At 41.2% G+C, this 23184-nt stretch overlaps 1 protein-coding gene and 1 long non-coding RNA gene across 9 annotated transcripts in view; one reads left to right on the forward strand and one right to left on the reverse strand.

The window, feature by feature from the left end:
- WDR64 (WD repeat domain 64) overlaps window positions 1-23184 on the forward strand; it is a 117440-nt gene that overhangs the window by 26045 nt on the left and 68211 nt on the right. For all 8 annotated transcript variants that reach the window (XR_003088175.2, XR_003088174.2, XR_003088176.2 and 5 more), the window contains exons 6-10: window positions 5140-5250; window positions 9062-9276; window positions 10217-10351; window positions 14578-14657; window positions 17404-17543. Coding sequence is in view for 5 of the 8 variants with exons in the window: in XM_075924833.1 (XP_075780948.1) it covers window positions 5140-5250; window positions 9062-9276; window positions 10217-10351; window positions 14578-14657; window positions 17404-17543 (681 nt within the window). In the remaining 3 variants the exon portion in view is untranslated. The remainder of the gene's footprint in view (window positions 1-5139; window positions 5251-9061; window positions 9277-10216; window positions 10352-14577; window positions 14658-17403; window positions 17544-23184) is intronic.
- The window catches only part of LOC142827979 (uncharacterized), an 81675-nt gene that overhangs the window by 6658 nt on the left and 51833 nt on the right, over window positions 1-23184 (reverse strand). The window contains exon 2 of the long non-coding RNA XR_012902825.1: window positions 8604-8701. This is a non-coding gene — a long non-coding RNA (uncharacterized LOC142827979). The remainder of the gene's footprint in view (window positions 1-8603; window positions 8702-23184) is intronic.

A 23184-nucleotide genomic window follows, 5' to 3' on the forward strand; every position in this document is an offset into this window, starting at 1 on the left:
GCTTGAAATGTGGCCGTTAACACAAGGGAGTCCCTTCCTCTAGCATCTTCCCAATTCTCATCCTTCTCAAAGTGGCCTCTAAAGAGTCATGTCATTAGTCTTTCTCCATTGTTTTAGCTGAGCTGAGCTCCCCACCATAACTGGCTGCCATTGACTTGCCTCATTTTAAGCCAAGAGCTGCAGCCAACAGTAGCAGCTCAGTGGGCCTCTCTTTTAGTATTGATCCAACAGCAAAGGACCTGTATAAAGTTTTCAGGCAGTCAGTGAAATCTGAAACTAATTCTTTGCCTTTCCTCCCCCCTCTGGGAGGCAGACAAACAACTTTGCAGCCATATACTCTTCGATTCAGAATGCATTTGAAATGGCTAACAGCTGCTAGTGTCATCCAGGGTGACAAATCACTATAGGAGGGACAACTCTCCTTGCCTTTTACGTGCAGAAGCACCTTCCTCTGCTTCTTGCCTAACTGCATTACCTTTTCAGTCAGATTACTCGACCCTTGTTCAGACCCAGCATATGCTTTTCAACCTTTTTCAGTGGTGAGACTGGATACTTCCATATGCAACAAAAAAAGAGGACTGGATATGAAAAGCAAAGAGCTGGTCAGGAAAAAAATATCTGGTTATCACTGTCATCTCTGTCCTGTCTTTTATTTATAATGTAAGCTGCTCTAGCTGGGCATAACCTTCTTGTTACCTGAGAAGCTTAGGGTATGTCTATACTCAGTAAAAGATCCTTGGCATAGTACAACTTGTTCAGGTCAGCTGACTTGAACTTGAAGATCTCAGGTACCTGGACTATAAAATAGCAGTGTAGAGGTCTGCACTTGGGCTGGTGTTGGGGCTCTGAGACTCTACAAGAGAGGGGGTGCTCAGAGCCTGGCCTCCAGTCCAAGCCCAAATGTCTATGCTGTTATATATCCACAGTACAACCCTGAGTCTGCTGATGCACACACTGGGTACATCTACACAGCAGTGCTATTTCAGGATACTTTCAGTATCCCAAAATAGCTATTCTGAATCTTTTGAGCAAGTCCGTTATTTAGAAATATAACAGGCTCACTATTCTGACGTCTCTGTAAATCTCATTCCACAAGGAGTAAGGGACATTTCGGAATAGTGGTTGATTTTGAAATTTGATGCTGTGTAGACAGAGCCAAATTACAAAATAAGTTATTTCAAAATTAACTCGAAATAAGCTATACAATTTGTGTAGCTCAAATTGCATAATTCATTTTGAGCTTAGGGTGCAGTGTAGATGCATCCTCTGAGATTCAGTGCTGTGGCTTTTATTACAGCAAAGACGTAACTTTACTGTCTACACAGACAGCACCCTTATTTTTAAGGTCTTTTCTAAGCAACGCTCAAGCAGTGAGTTTTATTTGCCTCCTCAGGCAGCAGAGGAGGAATTAAGGGGTGTCTAGACTACATCCCTTTTTCGGTAAAGGGATGTAAATTAGGCACATCGATATTGCAAATGAAGCCGGGATTTAAATATCCCATGCTTCATTTGCATAATGGTAGCTTTTTTTCGAAACAGGGCTTTTTTGAAAGAAAATGGCAGTTTAGATGGGAATCTTTCAAAAATAAAACCCTTTTTTGAAAGATCCTGTCCTCAAAAAGTGAGTGATTTAATAAAAGTGAAAACATTCATAACCTCTGGCTATTGCTCTTACTGGCAGACAAGGGGTGCATAGATTACATGCTATGTAAAGAAAAACTCCACATTGCCTAAAAACACAAAAATCTACAGGAAAGTCAAACACATTCCCATACAACATTGCATTTCTTTTTTCTTAATAAATGGTGTAACTCTGAATGCTAAAGACAACTAAGATTACATTCAACAGAAGTAAAAATAAATACATAAGATCTAAGAGGATATAGTACTAACAATTCCTCTTTCAATTCCACTGAATACAAATCACTCACAATTTATTCATTTCTTATTCTACTCTACATAAGGTACATGCAACAGCTGCTTGTGATTGTAAAATAAATACAAAATTGTTGCATGAGCTACCTGACATCAGCTGGTGGAAAGGAATCTGAAATCTGTTTGAACACCCTGGCTGTGTCTACACTGGCCCCTTCTTCGGAAGAGGCATGCTAATTTCTAACTTTGGAATAGGGAAATGCGCAGGGGATTTAAATATCTCCCACGGGATTTAAATAAACATGGCCGCCACTTTTTTTCCGGCTTGGGGAAAAGCCGGAAAAGAGCGTCCAGACTGGCGCGATCCTCCGGAATAAAGCCCTATTCCAGAGGATCTCCTATTCCTGAAGTAGGAATAAGAGATCCTCCGGAATAGGGCTTTATTCCGGAGGATCGCTCCAGTCTGGACGCTCTTTTCCGGCTTTTCCCCAAGCTGGAAAAAAAGCGGCGGCCATGTTTATTTAAATCCCGCGGGGGATATTTAAATCCCCCGCGCATTTCCCTATTCCAAAGTTAGAAATTAGCATGCCTCTTCCGAAGAAGGGGCCAATGTAGACGTAGCCACTGGGAATGGGAACCAGAGCTAAACATATTTTTCTTTTGGGTACTGGAGTGAGTAATCTCTGGTAAAACTAAAACTTCATGCTCTGGAAAAATAACCTTCCCATTTTGTGTCAGCCTAAATATCTCTTTTTGAGCCAGTGGCATAAACAGCATGTATAAATGTCTGACTATCTTTTTCTGTGTCACCAAAGATGTTACAGTTTTTCTATAAAAAGGGGAGGCAGGGACAGAATTTCAAAGTGGCGTATAAAATATTTTAGCTACTGGAGGAGATGACTTCTTATTGCCAAAAGTTTTTGGCATTCTAATTCAAGTGCTTTAGAAACACACATCCCATTCATTTTGGAGTTTGTGCACCTAAGTCTCTTATGTTTTTGAAAATTCTACCCCAGAATTAATTATCCCCAGCAAGGACATGTAACTGTGTGGAGGAGAAAACATCTCTGTCTCTGCTGTTTTTGTCTTTAGTACTATAAAATTTCTCCTTCCACTTGTCAGTGGACTGGTGTAACTTATCTTCTGAAACATCAGGTTTCTTATCCCTTCATTAAGTTGGTGAGGTCCATTCCATGATTGAGTTAGGAAAGTCAAATCACGTAAGGATTGAGGATCCCAAGAGGATGTACATGTAGATGGCACATGATTCTTTCATTTGGGGAAGCATATTCAAGCTCTGGAAGCTCTATAGAAAGTGGGACCAGCAGTGGCTGGACCATGGCTCTGGCCCCCTCAAGGCCACACCCTCACTCAACCTCAGCTGCTGGGGCCCTGCCCCATCCACAGATTGCTCCTCTCCACCACAAGAAGCTGAGCAGGAGAGGGGCTTTAGGTCAGAGCTCAGGCAGGGTCACAGTCCAGATGCCAGTGGCCCCCTATCCTTCTAGAGAGCTTCTGATGACAGCACTCCAAAAGTGATGGGCCAGCACACCTCCAAAGGGAGATGAGCCAAGGCCACATACAGCAAATTTTTCCCTTGCAGGGCCACCCTTTTGAGTGGAGGCTGTCTCTTTTATGCATCACTGAGAGGTGTAAAGGACCAGACTTTCTCACTGGAGGGAGAGAATTGATTTAGAAGTAATCCAGTAATGCCTAGTTGGATCTATTCAGATCATGGGAATTCTCCTGTTGCCCTAACTATTACCTTTCAGGGAGATGGATTACCTACACCAACAGGAGAACCCTCCTGTTTGCACAGGTAATGTCTTCACTGAAGTGCTACAGCAACGTAGGTGCACCTCTGCAGCATTTGAGGTGTAGGCAAGCCTGTTCTTTCTTTTATATTTCTTAGGCATGCTTAAATGCAACTGTAAGATAGTCAGTGTTTTCACTAAACAGGGAGAGGGAATAAAGCTTCAGACATTAATCTCTTAAGGCCTTTTCTTTGGGACTTTGCCCACACAACAATTGCAACACAAAAAGAAATCAATTGAAAAATACTGACCTGTAATTCCCAGAGGGTTTCCCAGTTCTAACCAGAGGAGGGGAGAAGACAAAATTTTCTTCTTATTTCTTCTTTGATTCAGTTTCCCCTTCCTTTTATACTTTGCCTTGACAGGCATCTGACTGCTTTTACCTTGTCACAGCAGTCCAGGCCTAGTACCATAAATATTGAATAACAAACCTAACTATAGAGGAGACCCTTTCTTTTCCTGTTAATGTATAAGCCATCTAGGGTATTGGATATAGGATCCAGGATATATGAGTTCTGGGTTCTAGTCCTAGCTCTTTCATTGGCCAGTTGGGTTGCTCTCCCATGATTCAGTGGGACTCTCCTAACCAAGCCTGTGAGATAGCTATGAAATTGTTCCATGAAAACTACTTTATCTCAGGCTACGTCTAGACTACATGCCTCTAGCGACAGAGGCATGTAGATGAGGCTACCAGGCATAGGAAAATGAAGTGGCGATTCATTTAAATTTACATGGCTGCCGCGCTGAGCCGATCAGCTGTTTGTCGGCTCAGCGCGGTAGTCTGGATGCGCAGGTGTCGACATCAAAGGCATTTGTCGACCACCCAGGTAAACCTCATCCCAGGAGGCATACCTGGGTGGTCGACAAATGCCTTTGATGTCGACACCCGGGCGTCCAGACTACAGCGCTGAGCCGACAAACAGCTGATCGGCTCAGCGCGGCAGCCATGTAAATTTAAATGAATCGCCACTTCATTTTCCTATGCCTGGTAGCCTCATTTACATGCCTCTGTCGCCAGAGGCATGTAGTCTAAAGTGATCAAAGTAGCCCTTTGCTCTTATAATGTGACCCCTTTGTGTGCCCCATAGTTCACCATCACTGGATTTGTTCTCCGATTTTTAAAAATAATGATCCTATTAACCTAGTCCATAGTCACTGACCCTCATCACCAACCACTGCACAGTCTACAGTTTCTAGCCCAGAACTGTAATAACAGATCAAAGAACAGTGCATTGGCAAAACTGCATTACACAGTGTCTACTGACAGTCTCTTTGGTTAGAACAAGTTTATACAGTAAATGGTAAAGTCTTCCTTTCATTTAATCAAATTTACAAGTAACTTTTAAAAAAATAGGTAAATATTATACAATTATTTTTATTTGTATTATCCTATTGCTTAGAAGCTCTGCTCATGAACTAAATCTTTCAACCATCCTTTTTCTTTCATCAGGATAGTTCCTGGATTAGTGGATGTGATTATCTTACTCAGCTCAAACGTGTTGTTGCTGTAACTGAAAGGACTATTATCGTCTGGGATTATAAATCACAAGGCAGCTCCCAGGTATTGTTTTGAGTAATGCAAATATTAAAGAAAACTTAACTCACTAGGGAATCCTCTCTGCTCACATCATACAGCCCTGTTGCAATTGTCTAGTAGGCTAACTTCTCTTGAGTGACAATAAGTTTCTGCAGAAGATTTGGTAAATAAAATAAAATAAAATGTCTTTCCTTCTGGGAAAAGTGGAGTGTTTGAGGCTTTGGGACTAGCATACAGTCTTTAAAAGAAGTTTAAGGAAGACTTATGTTGGAGTAGCTTGGTAGTGTGATGGATCTCCTAAGCAGGGACTACAACTCTTATCAGCCTCTCCACTGCCCATCCCCTTCCTCATGATCTGTAGTGAGTCCATATCTAACTCTACCTGACCTGCTAGCTGCAGCCCTATAACCGATGTACAAGAAATACATTATATACATTATAATGCCAGGGGAGAACAAGAAACAGAAGGGAAACAGCAGCAGTGATTGCCAACAAAAGAAAGGAACAACAAAAATTGCACACAGACGGAATAGCAACAAAAGTTGCAAACGGAAGAAAAAATAAAGGCTGCAGGATTTCATTGATATACGATTCATCAGTGCCCCCAGAGACCTTAAGCTTTGACAAATCTTCACAATAGACAGACTTAAAGCAGTATTTTGCAAGATTTTTTAATTGCAACAAAGCTCTATAGGAGACTGGAGAAGTTCTGGGATCTTTTATTTATGCTATGGGGAGGCAGGAAGATACATCTTTGACTTTCCAGAAGATAGTCACAAAGGGTTCTGGCTATATTTGATGGACATTTTATACCCCAGAGAAATGTGGCTTATGAAGAAACATTGTTTTTACCAGATAATCAAAAAACTAACGGGCTGTGTTGAATGTTTTATAAATGTTCTGGATCCATTGGCTGAAAACTGTCATCTGGCAGCTGCAAAGCATGAAACTGGTCAAACAGCAGAACAAAAGGCACAAGCAACTTGTAAAACCTAAAACTCCCAGCCTAAGAGGGTCAAATTCTAGTCACGCTTTAGAGCCTTTCGGTCTGCTTGCATAAGATGTGGAAAAATTCATAACCAAACAGTTATGTGATTCACTGGAGGTATAACATGTAAGAAATGCATAAAATACGTTCATTTTCCAGTTTGCCTCATCAAAGCAATAAAGAAATTAACTCGTATAGTGGACAATTGAGAGCCATTTTTTCTGAATCTAGCATGTGTGATGACACAGAGCCAGTTTGGATAGTGAAATTGAATATTTATGGAAAGCTTATAGATTTTAAAATTGATTCAGGAAGAAACATCGCAGTCATCTCAGAAGGGACTTATGGTCACCTTCAACATCTCCTAGAGCTGAAGTCATCTGACATCTATCAGGGACGGTCTAGACTGCTTGGTCATGCCATGAGGGTAGGAGCCTGGAGTCTATGATCTCTCGAGGTCCCTTCCAGTTCTAGTGTTCTATGATTCTATGACACAACTCTGACTAGCTCTGGAGATATTGTGAACTGTGGACAAGTTCATGACAGACACAGCTTGCAAAGACAAAAGCTTAACATTCAGGGTGTGTGTGATAAATGGATCACACATCAATAGCTTTCATTACTATTCATAAAAACTGTAACTCCATTTGTGTTCATTAACAGTTCTCCCATGTTGGAAAGTCTATAGTTATTATGAACAATATTTTGATATATGGTTCTTTGCTGGAAGAACACAATAACAATGTCAACAAAGTTCTAACCTAATTAATCAGTCTAGATTGAAACTAAATAAGGAAAATTGTGTTTATTGCCTATCCCACATCAAGTTTTTGACAGACAATAAACAAAGATTAATTCAATCCTAGCTCTGAGAAAGTAAAATAAGTTCAAAAAATATATGCACCAACTAAGGTATCAGAACTCAGATATGTACTGATGATGTAAGTTACCTTGGTCAGTATCTACAAAACTTCTCTGTGATCGTGTACAGTTACAGAAGACCTCTTGGGGGTGCTTCCTGGTATGCTGACAAAGCCACTGACACTAGCTTTCTTGCTCTCTGGGGCTTCTCACTACCCTGTCCTGCTGGGCCAGCTCAGCTAGCTGGTCTCCCCCAGCCAAGGCACAGAGCTGAGATCACATCCCCCTGCCCCCCCAAGAAGCAGTACAGACACTGAAACTCTTCAGGTCCAAGGAAAATGTAGTTCTGGGCCTACCTTCCAAGGAAACCACTCCCTAAATGGAATCAGAACCCCAAATGAATGATTTAGCTACGCCCTCTTTAACAATGAAAGGGGGAATGTACACACTAATTGCTCCCTCAGGTAACAGTTATTTACACTGGGCTTGATAGTAAATAAAAGTGATTTTATTACATACAAGCAGTAGGATTTAAGAGGTTGTCAGTGGAAAAAAGGCAGAGCAAAGTAGATTTCAAATTTAAAGTAACAGAAAATGCTTAGCTAATTCTAACACTAAAACCTCAGTACAAACTTAGTACAAGCTTACCCTAAAATTGTTCTTATTCCAGCTATGCCTCCAAACCAGGGAAGTTCCTCTCCCTGGGGGCTCTTTCTTGGGAGTGCTATGCCAGCCAAAGATAAAGAAACTGCTAGCTTCCCACTGTTTTATAGAGTCCACCTTTGGGCAGAAATTCTGTCTACATTCCACCCTTACATGGAAAAATCACAGCTGGTCAGTCCTTACCAGTTGGGGGTCACGTGACTTCCTAGGACCAACTGCTGCTGAGACTTAAAGGACAAAAGGGGCTATTTACATATGATTGCCCAGACATTGAGGCTCCTCAGCATTGGGAACACTATTTGTGGCTTTTATCTGCATATTTAAAACCATAAACCATTCCATACTCCATATCTCTAACTTTACTTAAAGAGTGATACATACACCATAATAAAATATACAGACCCAATGGATTTAACATTAAGATTCACATGTTACATGAGGTAATTTTTCCAAAGTGTCTTTGAGTTATGCATATTTGTGTGCATAAGTCCATTTCATAATCACACTCTCTATAGTGACAAAACCACTGAATGAATTATTAATGTCCTACATATCTTGAGTGTGGGTGCCAAATCAAGAAATTGCCTTTAAAAAGGTAAAAGAAAATTTCCCAAAAGTATCAGTTCTCAAGCTATGATGTGAAGAAACCCACAATAGTCTGTGTGGATGCAAGTAGTTCTGTTCTAAGCTGTATATTGTTTCAACAAGATGGCTCTGAGTTGCCTTTTGGTCTCTCACACTCACAAAAGGTAGTCATGACAAATACATATTCTATTGAATATAAAAGGAAGTGAGGCAATGAAGCCAATGAACAATAGAATCTGGAGGATCCAAAATCTCTCTGTAGAACCTGCCTCACACTTACTTCCTCTCCTCACTCCATCTAACAGGCTCTCAGCATGTCTCCCACTTGTGCTGGTCCCGGTCTTTTGACTTCTAATAATATACTAGTCCACATTTGTCCTGCAAAAAGAAAAAAGTTAAAAAGATCCTTATTCACAATATATTAACATACTAATTAGCATGGTGAATTGTCCCAACATGTTCATCATTCATATTTCCAAACACACTAAAATATCTTTAATGCTCAGGTGCTGGTGGCTTTGACTGAAATGCAGGTTCCATTGAAGTCCATAGCAAAAATCCCATTGATTTGCCAGCTTCATGAGTCTATTGTATCAGAAAACAGTTGGTATGACAAGATTTTGAAAACTCTGAGACAATAATTAGATGTTGTTATGAATGGATGAGCATCGTGGAGACTGTGCTCAGTTGCTGTAGGACTCGTGCAGTGTCAAATAAACTCTTAACTGTATTTCACAGGATAACTGCTTTATCATCAAACCAATGGAACATTGTCTGCTCTGTGTTTGTACGGTGAATTTAGGCGATCAACAGGCTAAGGATGACCTACTAATGGGAGACGATGGGGGTCATGTCAGCCTTTTTACAGTGACCAGTGATGACTTTGGATTAAAGCAATCCAAAGAAAAAAAGAGTTCACATTTGCAGATCCTGGATTCCAGAAAATTCAAAAAGTAAGTTGTTTGTAGAAAAATACTATCACTTTAGAAGCTTTCATCAAATACTTAAATTCTGTTTCTCAAGGATCCATGCTTTTTAAAATATTTTAGAATGTACTTTGCCTAGCATAACAATGAAAATAGCTTTTTAAAACAATGAGCTGGTTTTCTAGCTCCGGTGTGAAGGCAATTCCAGTGTTCTTCATGGGAGAGCTGCACACAGAACAGCTACAGAGTAAGAACCAACAGGCCCAGTTCACCACTTCTTTAGTTGAGTTTCAGCCTGGTGTAACTCCATTGTCCTCTATTAGATGGAATCAAAACTGCTCAGTTGTGTGCCACAAACACTCTTCTGTCCTCAGATGTAAGAAATGTGTTGTCACGCCCAGTATTAGGTGCCTGCAGCTTCAGGACTAGTGGATCTAAGGTTTCTCATCTCTCTTGCTATGACTTGCATGTGTTCATTGTGTGCATTTTTAATGCAGCCTTGAAGTCCCTATTCTTATAATATACACAACATATCTTATACCAGTGGTCCCCAACCTTTTGAGGTTGTCGGGCGCCAGGGGGCGTGGCCGTTTGCCCGCCGGGCGCCAGGGGGCGGGGACACTAGCGCGCCCGGGGGCGGCCCCCCCCTTGCCGCATGCCCGGGGGTGGGCCCCTCCCTTGCCGCGCGCCCAGGGCCGGCGCTCCCCCCCGCCGCATGCCCGGGGCCGGTGCTCCCCCCGCCGAGTGCCCGGAGCCGGCACCCGCCCCCGCCGAGTGCCGTGCGCCCGGCGCTCCCCCCGCCAAGCGCGCTCCCCCTGCAAGCGCCCGTGCGCCATGTGCCCGGAGCCAGGCCAGCCCCGAGCACCTGGCGGGCACATTGAAATGCCCCCACGGGCGCCATGGCACCCGTGGGCACCGTGTTGGGGACCCCGGTCTTATACAGTAACCACCTAATTTTTCTCCCCAGCATTAAACGAAAACTCCATGATGACTGGGTTGTCAAGGTTAAATTCATCTCGACCTTGAATTGTTTTGGCTCCTGCTCCTTAGACAGTGTTCACTCGTTCGTTTTGGATGACTTACAGAGACTAGAGGACAACATGTAAGTAGAGCCATGCATGTAACACTGGAACACAAACATGTCATTGAAATAGCTACATGGGAGATTAGTACATTTCACAGTTGTACAATTACAGTAGCTGTGCCTTTTGCAAATGATGGCTAATTAAAACTAAGGCATAATTGGAATTAGTCATGCAGAACTATACAGAATGAGCCCTCATAAAAGTGTATTGGTTTTTGCTCATTAACTTTTAAATGCTAAGGACTGTCCATATGTTACTCTCTTTCTTGTTACCTTTAAAAATAAATTCTGTTAGCAAAGTCTGTCTGCTTTGGGTTTTTTATCAGCAGGCAAATTTACCAAGCATGATGATTTTACCTGAATTGTTGTGGTAACGTATTTTGAAGAATAATATGTTCATTCTTTCCTACTTCACTATATAAATTCATATATATTGCACATGAATTCATTTATTCATTATGAAAGTACATGTGAATATGAGAAAATAGATAAGGAATGAAGTATTTTTGGTGGAGTTTTTAACATGCATTTGAACTTATTAAAGGACATCACTAATGAAGCAATACAAGCCATGATTAAATTGGCTCTGCTACTTAGATTTATACCAGATTGTTATTTTGGGGAAAGGGTAATGACAAAAATAAGATATGACATAATATGGACATACAAAATTTGACAGGAGTAGAAACTATAAATAATGCTTTTCATTCAAGGATCTCTAAACATTAGATCTGCTCATAGTCTCTTTGTCAGGTAAAATGTTAATGGCAAAAGCAACAATTATGATTATATAGTTTCACCCATTGCAAAATACAGACCATATATTCCCAGTAATTCCTGCATCAAACCCATACTTCCTGGTTTTATGCATATTTTGTGTATTATTTTAGATGAAGAAAAAGTAAAATGGCCAAATTGACCAAAAGTCACTCACTGGGTCACTAGCAAAGCCTGAAAATGCAATTTGAGGATGTTCAGAAGTTTAGAAAGTTGGAAATAATCCCAAGAAAGTCAAGGAGGTGGGAAAAAAAGATAAAATGTCAAAAATATAGCCAGAGGTGCATGCACCATGACTGTGTCTTGTATAATTTAAATGCAAAGGTTCCTTTATGGGGTTTTAATTAACACTTATTGTACAAGTGTCTCCAGTTGTTGGAAGAGGTACATTTCTTTAAGGAGATTCAGACAGGAGCTAGATGAAATTATATTTAGACACTTGCAGAATACACAAATGTTAAAATGAAATTTGTAAACCAATAAAAGACAATGTATTCAATGACCATTCTGTGGAAGTCATGGTGGCTGAAACATGTTATTGCATGATGCAAACAAAATGCCTATCCCCGTAATTGTAGAACCACTGTTGCTGTTGGGTTCAGGAACAAAGCTTTTAGTTATCAAAACCCTTATGGGAACCATGCAGTTACTAAGTGGCTAATCCCAGGGAAGTGGTTGTCTTCTTTCTTTACAAAGAGGCTTAGAAGGGGAATGTATGGCAGGGATCAAAGAGTGTCTGGTTGCAAGGATGTGGGATGGGTCTGGACTCACATCTGGAGTTAGTGGCACCAGCCTTCCTGTTGCAGGACATCATTTTTCCTCTAGGAGAAAGTTGGAATCATCCTTGAAGAAACAAGGAAGGATTATATAAAAGGAAGTCTCCATTTTAAGAATTAAAAAAGAAAGAAAGAACAAAATCCTAAAATAAACTACCAGTAGCTCAAAACAAAATGGATGCCTAGTTATTAAACTGTAGTTTCCAGAAGGCCAAAGGTCTTATGTTCAAAACTCATACTTCCCTTCTAGGTATAAAAACCTCCCTTCTTTCCAAGGTTTCCCTGGAGTCCAGAACTCCTTGTTAAGAAATAGTAAAGTAAGTAGCAGTTGTCCAGCATCAGGTGGCCTTACTGTTGATGTCTAAACAGAGTGATAATTTGCAAACACCTGATAAAAACATAAGGGCTGTGTCTACACTGGCCACATAACCCGTAATAGCTATGGAAATGAGAGAAGTCAGAATAGGGAAATGCGCGGGGGATTTAAATATCCCCCGCGGGATTTAAATAAACATGGCCGCTGCTTTTTTCCGGCTTGGGGAAAAGCCGGAAAAGAGCATCCAGACTGGCGCGATCCTCCAGAATAAAGCCCTATTGCAAGTAGGAATAAGAGATCCTCCAGAATAGGGCTTTATTCCGGAGGATTGCGCCAGTCTGGACGCTCTTTTCCGGCTTTTCCCCAAGCCGGAAAAAAGCGGCGGCCATGTTTATTTAAATCCCGCGGGGGATATTTAAATCCCCCGCGCATTTCCCTATTCTGAATTCTCTCATTTCCATAGCTATTATGGGTTATGTGGCCAGCGTAGACACAGCCAAGGTGTCTTTAGAAATATGGAAGTCATTGCTTTATACATTCTCTTTGTTCTGAGTTACATTAGACTAATTTTATAGTCAACCTCTTACCAGCCCAGAAAGTATAGGTTGGACTTCTCTGGTCTGGCAACATCCGTGGTCCGTCATGATTTTAGTTAGCCAGATGTCCACTTATCATGTGTGTGGCCAAATTTCCTGTGATCCTATCAAGTTTGTTTACAGCCACCAGTCTTGGCTCTCAGATTTTTATGCTGTTATTTAGCTCCAATTTACCCCTAAATCTCCTCTAAGAGCCCAGTAAGCAGTGGAAGTGGTGTTAATGCTGCTAGACAATATTGATCTCCTGTGGTTTGGCAAATTCTCTGGTTCGGCACCATTCAGGTCCTGAGGGTGCCTAACTAGAGAGGTCCAACCTGTTCAAACTATTTCTTTTGAATTCAAAAGTCATCTTAAAGATTTGTACTATCTAAGCATATCTTTTTCATATTTATCCCTAGCACAAGTTAATGTTTTCATGGTCCATGGTTATTCAGAGCCACTCAAAAAGGAATGAAAAAGGTTGCTAACCAGAATACAAAGGAAAATAAAATTCACACACATTGACCAAGTCACATTCCAGACATACTGGCAATAACCAGTGTTTCCTGTTTGTATTTCTATGCCTTAAGTAGGCATTTATTTGATTCCGTTTTTTTTAAATAAACATTCATACTGTAGTATGTTAGTGGCACCAGCCTTCCTGTTGCAGGACATCTGTATGGAGTTTGGAGGAAACACAGTGAAGACAGTCTGTGTGCACATGGCTGGAATTCTAAGTAGTTGAATTATCTCTGCAAAGTGTTCTCTTAATGATGAGCTAGCTTGCTTTTGAAAACATGGAATCTTCTCATATTACCAAACCTGTGATACAAGCTACACAGACCATAAACCAATTGTATCAAAGCAGCACATGAGAGGCTGCACTTGATTTGTATAAAATTGAGTGTCACTGTCATCCTTGTTTCTAATATAGAAAGAGTCATTAGTTGTAAAATCCAGTACTTGAATTTGACAGGAATATGCTTAGATCAAGATTCGGCATTGTCTCTAGGGTCCTATAGCCTGCACAGTTACTAGAAGATTTACCCAGCATTGCTTGGGTCCTTAAATTAATTAATTTTTGTTTTTCTCATTTAAATCATTGTTCAGGGGAGAGGGGAAAGGGGGGTTCAGTGTGCAGGCTGCCGCAAGGAGAGGGGACTATCTCAGCCCTCTCTCACCTCAGCAGCGTGGGATCAGGTGAGAAGCACTTCTCCATGACTGCTGCAGCGGTCACATCAGGGGAGGGGTGCATGTCCCCTTACTGGGGGATAGATCGACACACAGACATACAGACAAACTCACTGAAATGTATAGTAGATAGCCATCCCTTTCTCCACCCCTGCCCTTAATGGCACAATGGGTTAATAGATGCCCTGGTCCCATCTCGGGGCCCTTGCAAGACAAGAAACAATGCTATTTCAGCTGAAAAGCTAGTCTAGATCAGTTTTATTGCTAATGGTAGTTACTGAATTTAAACAACTGCACGAATCAATTTCCTTTTAATAAAGTATTGGCTGTGTTATTTATAAATACTTTAGCATTGTGAAAATAACCATTTAAACATGGTACAATATTATCTGTCTCTTTTGGCCAAGTGTGTCCAATACTGATAATATCTCCTTCACATCCATACTGATTTTTGTGCCATCAGTTCAGCCCTGTGTGTCTGGATAAAACAGCCCTTGCCAACCACTGCACAGTATATATAAAGTCTTCAGGAATGCAAATTGTAATTGCTATACATTCTACTTTGACAAAAATTTCTCCCCTGATCAAATGACTTGTTCATTATTACAGACCTGTCAGGGAGTTTTCTGTCCCAAGAGGAGTTAATGCCTTCACATACTGTGGGAAAGCAAATATCATTGTTACTGGGGGTAAGTAAAATGTTTATATTATATATGAAGATCCGGTGATACTTGTCAATGTTTTCTGTCAAACAGATTTCTTGGTTGTATCTTTTTCGCTAAATAAATTCTATTAATTATTAAAACAGCTTGATAATTATAGTAAATATTTTCATAGTAAGCTTTTGAAGACCGGGACTTCGTTATATGTGTGTATAGTGCTTAGTGCAACATGGCCATAGTCTTTGAATTCAGCCTGATTAGTAAAGTTGTGAGTGCTCAGTCTGGATTTGATTCACACATTACTTCCTATGTCCTTAATAATCATAAGTAGTATATAGTATTACAGGTTGGACCTCCCTGATCAGGCACCCTCAAGACCTGAGTGGTCTCAAACCAGGGAATTTGCCACCCCACTGCCACCATGGTTCCTGACCAGGGCTGGGGATTCCTCCTGATTGCCACCAGGGCTCCGCGGGCTGGGACTCCCTGTGGCTGGACTCCCCACCCACCGCAGGACCAGCCCCAATTGGCCCAGCCAGGGCTCCCCAGCACTCCTGACTGACATGGGCTCCTCACCACCACAGCTCACTGGTCCAGCAACATCTATAATCCTTCCAGACCACAAGCGTTGCTGGACCAGAGATTCCCAGATTTGGAAAGTTCAATTTGCCCTCCCTTCTAAGATCTGACAGTTCCCTGATGACCCAGGAAAAATGAGCAGAGTTATCCCTCCATCTGTCTCCTAACTGGACTACTAATTTAATGATAAATCCTGGTTTCCATATGCATGGCACCTTTTATCTGAAAATCATTTGCAAAGTTACATTACCTTCTCCATTTTAAGGATGTCCTTCCTTGGCCTTGCTTTCCTTATGCAAAATTACCCTTTAACTAAGTCATGAGCTGATCCATAGTATCCTCTTGACTAGTCCCAGCTCCAACCAAAAGACAGTGAGGGTATGTCTACACTACCTCGCTAGTTCGATCTAGTGGCGTAATGTAGGCATATCCCAATTGCAAATGAAGCCCGGGATTTGAATTTCCTGGGCTTCATTTGCATAAGCGGGGCGCCGCCATTTTTAAATCCCCACTCGTTCGAACCCCGTGCCGCGCGGCTACACGCGGCATGAACTAGGTAGTTCGAACTAGGCTTCCTAGTTCGAACTACCGTTACTCCTCGCGGCACGGGGTTCGAACGAGCGGGGATTTAAAAATGGCGGCGCCCCGCTTATGCAAATGAAGCCCGGGAAATTCAAATCCTGGGCTTCCTTTGCAATTGCGGTATGCCTACATTACCCCGCTAGTTCGAACTAGCGGGGTAGTGTAGACATACCCTGAGAGACTGCAGAAAGGACCAGTATGATGTAATAAATAGTCTCTGAAAAGCCACAGCTGAAAGACAACTCTGACACATCCCTGGATGTCAGATTTTTCCCCCCTTTTGATTTCTTATGGGCCAGAATATCTGTCTTTTGTGACTTGCATTTTATTAGGTTCCATCTATTAGGAAATGTATACATTTTCCTGAAAACTTTAACCCATCTTAATTTTAAAGCTGTGCATCTTCAGATTGTTTTGCAGTTAGTTTAGAAGCTGTGTATAGTTTAGCAATTTGGTGAGTTATTTCAGATAATGCCAAATGTACACACTGGAATACTGGAGAACGTTTACATGCATTCTGTTGACTCACAAAGGCAGGCAGCTTATTATTCCTGGGTATAAAAGAGGAATGGAGTGGCTGTCTAGGGAGAGAGTGGAAGTGGGTTGACCTTACGAGAGAACCTTGAGAAGATTTGAGCCGACTTTTGTTTCCTTTGTTAATAAAACTAAATCCAGACAGAGGATGAGTTTGGGCTGTTCTGTATGGAGTGTCTGAAGAGCAGGTAGAGAGAGACACTAGCTTGCACTCTGAGCAGCACAGGTCTAGAGGACAATGTATCTGTGCAGTCTCTCCCTAAAAATATTTAAGATGATACTACTACTCTAGTATATAACAAACAAAGCTGAGTGAAAAGTGGCTGACTTGGCATTATGGTTATGTGAATATCCATATACAGTTTTGATCCATATGTTCTTACTCTCTGAGTTCTGCTTCAAGTCTGGAGCAGCTCAAAGTAAAACTTATCAATAACTGTCAAGTTGTACTAGTTTTATATCTTAAGCTATTCACCAAGGGCTACATTGACTTATATATGATGCAAAGGGCCTCTCAGTATTTAACTGTTAACAATGAAGCCACAAATCTGGCATGATTTTTATGCCAACCCATAAATACATTCATGTGTGTTTGAAATTTGGGCCCAGGGTTTCTTAAAAGGCTTATGAAAAATAGCAAATATTTCAATGTAGCTGCTATACATTTGGGGTTTGTATCAGAACCAAATGACAAGTGTGTTTAGTTTTGCTTTGGATTGGCTGAAAATGTTTGAAATAGTTACCAGCAAAAGACTACTATTTAGTAAGAGGACCAGATTTCAAAACTGGTCTCTTAAATTGTGCACAAATATCACATTTGCACAGATGGACTCAAAGGGCTTTTGCACCACTCTGACACTATTAAAGGGTCTTAAAGAGTGAGTTAAGCAGTGTAAAAGGACCTATGTGTAACTGAGAATCAACCCTTGATATGAAATATACAAAGACTTAAGCAGGATTTGTGTTTGCAATCTAGGAAGCCACTTTTAAAAACACAGCTGTCTATTAAGAATCTATTTTGTGACAGCCTGCCTGTTAGAGAGAGACAGAATGAGTCATGAATATCTTCTGTTCACAGGTGATGATAAAATTCTCCGTTTATGGCATCCCAATATAAACACCAAGCCAGTGGGGAAGCTGTTGGGACACTTATTTAGTGTCATGGAGATTGTCACAAATGAAAAAGATCAGCACATTATTAGCCTTTCCACTGAAAAGGTAAAGCACTGTACCTTAACATCATGAAAACCACTTCTGTGAATACTTGCAAAAGTTAGTTACACTTTGAGTTACCTGTGCTAATGGTATTAGGTTTTAACATTCACATTTTTATTAGAATATTTTACACTGTACACAATATACTATGCTCTTACAAACTCTTAAAGGACATGCCTGTATTTAAATTAGTATCTTTAAAATATTCAACTTATTTTATATTGTGACATAGGTTTCTGCATATTTCTGGGGTGGGATTTGTTTTATTCTGGATATGGTGTTGGAAAGAGAAGATAATTACACCGTTTGATATTAACATTCTGATTACCGATGTGTGAATGTACCACAAGTGACAACTGAATAAAAACTGTTCCACCAGAAATAGTAGAACCACAGAGTCAGAAGCAGCTCAGGAATGGAGGCAGTGTATAATTCTGAACTAATGGTTATTTATGGTTGTTCTTTAAAAAGTTTACAACTGAACATTGATGTAATGTGGATTTGAAACTTTGTCATGCCAAAGAAAAATGCTGCTTTTCCTTTCTTTTTAAAGTAGTTTATATTTATGTTTAACACAGTTGTGTACTGTTTGGGTGGGGGGAGGTTAGTTTTTTTGGTCTCTGCTGCTCTCTAATTGCATGCTGCTGGGTTCCGAATGAGGAAATGAGATGTGTGACTGACTGCTCTGTTTGTAACTGAGGTTTGACTGTGCCTTCATTCAGAAATATTACGAACATAGAGAAGCTTCATTCACCCTCCTTCAATCTTTCTCATTACACTCACATGTAGCACTATCTTAATCAGAATATCAGCTCTTCTGGTCAGGCCCCATCTTTTTCCTCTCTATGTACAATGCGCAGCACTATGTTCTCTGCTCCAAAATGCAGTTTATACACAAATGGGATAAATAACATGAATTTAAATGTCTCAGAGGGGTAGCCATGTTAGTCTGCCACAAGTCTACTTGGTGAATTTAAATGGAGCCTAAGTTCCTGCTTACAGTTAAACATGGATTGAAAGTTAAACAAGACTGAAATAATTGGGCTTGTTTACTTTAGAAAAGAGAAGACTAAGAGGGGACGTGATAGCAGTTTTCAAGTACCTAAAAGGGTATTACAAAGAGAAGGGAGAAAAATTGTTCTCCTTGACCTCTGAGGATAAAACAAGAAGCAATGGGTTTAAATTGTAACAAGGGAGGTTTAAGTTGGACATTAGGAAAAGCTTTGTAACTGTTGTGGTGATTAAACACTAGAATAAATTGTCTAGGACTGTGTGGAATCTCCATCACTGGAAATATTTAAGAGCAGGTTAGATAGACACCTGTCAGGGATAATCCAGACAGTGCTTGGTCCTGTCATCCGGGCAGGAAACTGGACTCGATGACCTCTTGTGGCCCCTTCTAGTTCTATGATTCTATGGGTTTCAGTACTTTGCAGACTAGAAATGGACTTTTATACACTTGGTTAAGTGTATGGCTGAATTGGGATGTCCAATTAATCTCAGCTTCATTGCAAGTACTCAGAGGAGAGGGTGAGTTACAGTTGATCAGATCAGATCCCTTCATTTGTCCCAGTTTATTCAGAAGCTACAAGTGTCATCTGAAAATGAGGTTGTATATTGTAATTACATAATGAAAGTCCTCTTCTACTGCTTGTGGCTATTGATGCCAAAATAGCTAGCATTGTGACACCCCAGAAAAATGTCAGCTTGCAGATGGAGAATCCCAGCTTCATGGCTAATAACGGTGTTGAAAACAACAGGACTGCTCATACCATGCAACATTAAGCACATGCATAATTTTTTGCAGAATCACGTCACTGACAACATCATAAACCATGTGCATGCCAGATGGGAAACAAATATTTGTCCCCATTTTACACTTGGGGAAGAGGAGACAGAGGCAAGCAAGGCTATACAGCGGAAGCAGTGTTCAGTCCTGTCTTCTTCAGACCTTTGGTTTTTGCTTCACTGGATGAAGCAAATATTCTTAGTGGAGCTGAGAGAAATTCAGTTTCCATTCTCTGGGAAATTCTGATATTTCAACTTCTGCTTTTGTTGTGAGTTGGGATGAAAAGTTGGACCAACATTTCTCATACAACAAAATATTCTGAAAAAAGTTCAATGTGGAAGTATTTTTCTCCATTTTTCAATCAACACAAAATGATTTGACCTTTTGAACCCAAATATTTTAGTTTTGGTTTGTTGAATTGGTTTGCTTTGTTTTGAGTTTGTTCAGTATTGAACTGCTCTCCCCTCTCATTGTACAAGTGGGATTGCAGATTGCCTGGCACCCTCATTTTTTCCTAGGGGCCAGCCTCCCAGACTGGATTATGTTTCTTACGATGCACCTGCATCTATATAATGTCCATGATGTACCACAAAGCTTGATCGAAGGAGAGTTCATATTAAATCATAGGAGATGTAGTATATCTGTAAGTCCAGTCCATGGGAGAAAAGCAGGCTCAAACCATGATTCTCATGGGGCAATGTCCCACAAGGGAAGTACAATTTTATGTTGAGCTTGCTCAAAATTTCAAGTCAATTCAACAAACTCAACAATTCCAATTTGGGTTAAAGCCTCCTGAAATGAAATATTTTGTTTTAAGTTTTCCCATGGAAAATCAAAAACTTGGCAAAACTGGAATCCTCCCATGAAACACTTGATTTTATGGTAATTGCATTTTCTTTTGGAAAACAATTGTGATGGAAGAATCCCAACTGGCTCTAATTCTTTGCCTCTGTGTATAGATCTGTTAATTAGCAGTGGAATCAGAGAAAATAATGAATTCACATCAGTAGTCACCACTTGGTATGAAGTCCTTCACAAAAAGTTGACCTTATGAGGACAAGATCTGAAGAAAATGACTTGAAAGGGATTAATGGAGTAAAGTATTGATTCAATGAAAAACAGATCTTCTCTTTGATGTAGAACATTATATGCTGGCTACACGAATTGGAACTCTCAGAGGAAAAGCCCTCCAAAGTAAAAATGTTAGGTTTATTCCCACTCTCATTGAACTCAGTGGGAGTTTACTAATTGACTTGAAAGGGAGGAAGATTGGGCCTTTTCAGTGTAACTTTTCGAGATCTATTAAAAGGAATCAAAATAAAAAAACAATAGGGTTCAAAGTATATCTTCCTCTGAGCGAAACAAGCATCTCTTCCACAAACTTTAATTTGTGCCAAAAAGCTTACCATCAAACTCAGAAAACCCATTACTTTCCTCCATTGACAGCAAATAAGATGGGCTAGAAACAACACAGTCACATATATTCTAAAAAAGCGCAAGCTCGTTCTTGAAGATGATTAATTCTTTCTTCAGGGCTTGTTTCCCTGGATGTTTTTCCTTTGGAAAGAAACAGGATCCTGTCTCCAGACCTCTGTTATGATATAATCCTTAACCCAAACAAAAGAGGATACGTCTACACTTGCTCCCTATCTCGAGATAGGGATGCAAATGTAGTGTACTGAAATTGCTAATGAAGCACAGGATTTAAATTAAGCATAATCGTGTCTGGCCATCATTTTGAAATCGCATTATTGCAAAATAAAACACCCCATGTAGCAGAGTTATTTCAAGAGAAAACCCTTCTCTCGAAATAACTGTTATTCCTCATGCAATGAGATTTAATAGTTATTTCGAGAGAACAGTTTTCTCTCGAAATAATGCTGCTACATGGGGTGTTTAATTTAGCAATAATGTGATTTCAAAATGGCGGCCGGATGCAATTATGCTAATTAAACATGGGATATTTAAATCCCATGCTTCATTAGCAATTTCAGTACATTACATTTGCATCCCTATCTCGAGATAGGGAGCAAATGTAGACATACCCAGAGACACTTTAGAATCCCTCTTTCTTTGATTTCACCATTTTAAAGACTTCTTTCAATACAGAAAGGGAAATCTATTGCCTAAATTACCAGTACATCAAGAAAGATGAGGTTAATTTGCCTCTTTGCAAAGACTCAAAAATTACAATTTTCCAGACAACATTCAGAGAATTTAACAAGGGGGAAGGTTAATGAGATCTGAAAGTATGAGGCAACCCTGATCCTTACTTCTGCACCATATAAAGAAAGGTGAGAAACCAAACCTCTTTGAAAGATGAGAAAGTTCAGAATTCATATGGGAGGTAACAGGTTTCTTCTTAAATTCAAAATAATTATTCAAAAATACAGTACTGCGTACCTTCCCTTTAGGTTATGTTTTTTTCTTTTTTGTGAAACCCCACCCTGAATGGTCAGTCTCAGCCTGCCAAAATTGCTTAGATTTTGGCTACACTGAGCAGATGGCACTGCCTCTGACTTTTGGTGCAGCAAGGTATTGTCTTTCTGCATCTCTGTAACAGTGTTTGCTCCAGACGGTCCCCAGCAGACCAGAGGCACCGGGAGCAAAGCAGCAGCGGTGGCGGAGTCCCGTGCCTCTGAGGCTTTGCCAGAGCAAAGCCTCAGAGGCGCAGGACCCCTCCGCCTCCCCGGCTTTGCTCCCCGTGTCCCTGGTCTGCTGGAGACGGTCCCCAGCAGACCAGAGGCACTGGGAGCAAAGCGGCAGCGGCGGCGGAGTCCCGCACCTCCCCGGCTTTGCCACAGCAAAGCCTCAGAGGCGCGGGACCCCTCCGCCTCCCTGGCTTTGCTCCGGGTGTCCCTGGTCTGCTGGAGACGGTCCCCAGCAGACCAGGGACACCGGAAGCAAAGCCGCAGCGGCGGCGGAATCCCGCGCCTCCCTGGCTTTGCCAGAGCAAAGCCTCAGAGGCGCGGGACCCCTCCGTCTCCCCGGCTTTGCTCCAGGTGTCCCTGGTCTGCTGGAGACGGTCCCCAGCAGACCAGGGGCACCCGGAGCAGCTTTTCTCGCCCCGGAGGTCGGGGTGGCTGGACCACTGCGCTCTGGGCGGTCCCGTTGCCTGCGAGCTCCGGGGCGAGAAAGCCCCGTTCGTAAGTGCGGATCCGACATAAGTCGGATCCGCGTAACTCGGGGACTGCCTGTATTCCCCCTTTGGGCCCAATTCTTCATTTTCAGGCTGAGGATGATCAATAATCAAACATAAGAATGGCCATACGGGGTCAGACCAAATGTCCATCTAGCCCAGTATCCTGTCTGCCAACAGTGGCCAATGGCATATGACCCAGAGGGAATGAACAGAATGGGTAATCATCAAATGATCCCTCTCCTGTCACCCATTTCCAGCCTCTGACAAACAGAGGCTAGGGACACCATTCCTACCTATCCTGGCTAATAAGTATTGATGGACCTAACCTCCCTAAATGTATCTAGTTCTTTTTGAACTCTGTTAAAGTTCTGGTCTTCACAACATCCTCTGGCAAGGAGTTCCACAGGTTGACTGTGTGCTGCATGAAGAAATACTTCCTTTTGTTTGTTTTAAACTTGCTACCTATTAATTTAATTTGGTGACCCCTAGTGACATTCATTTTACAGTAAAAGCTCTGTTACATGGCATGTTTGAGGAACGAGGGGCTACAGTTAATCAAATATTCTAGTTAACTGAGAGTTATACTTTACCAATGGAATACCAGTTTTAAAAGTATTAGGATATAATAAAATGAATAAATTATAAAATAGTATACAGGTACTCACCGATCCAGTAATGGTACTGCATTGCAGAGTGGTCCATTTTTTGAAGCA

Source organism: Pelodiscus sinensis, chromosome 3, assembly GCF_049634645.1.
Source record: "Pelodiscus sinensis isolate JC-2024 chromosome 3, ASM4963464v1, whole genome shotgun sequence".
In the NCBI taxonomy this organism is placed as follows: domain Eukaryota; kingdom Metazoa; phylum Chordata; order Testudines; family Trionychidae; genus Pelodiscus; species Pelodiscus sinensis.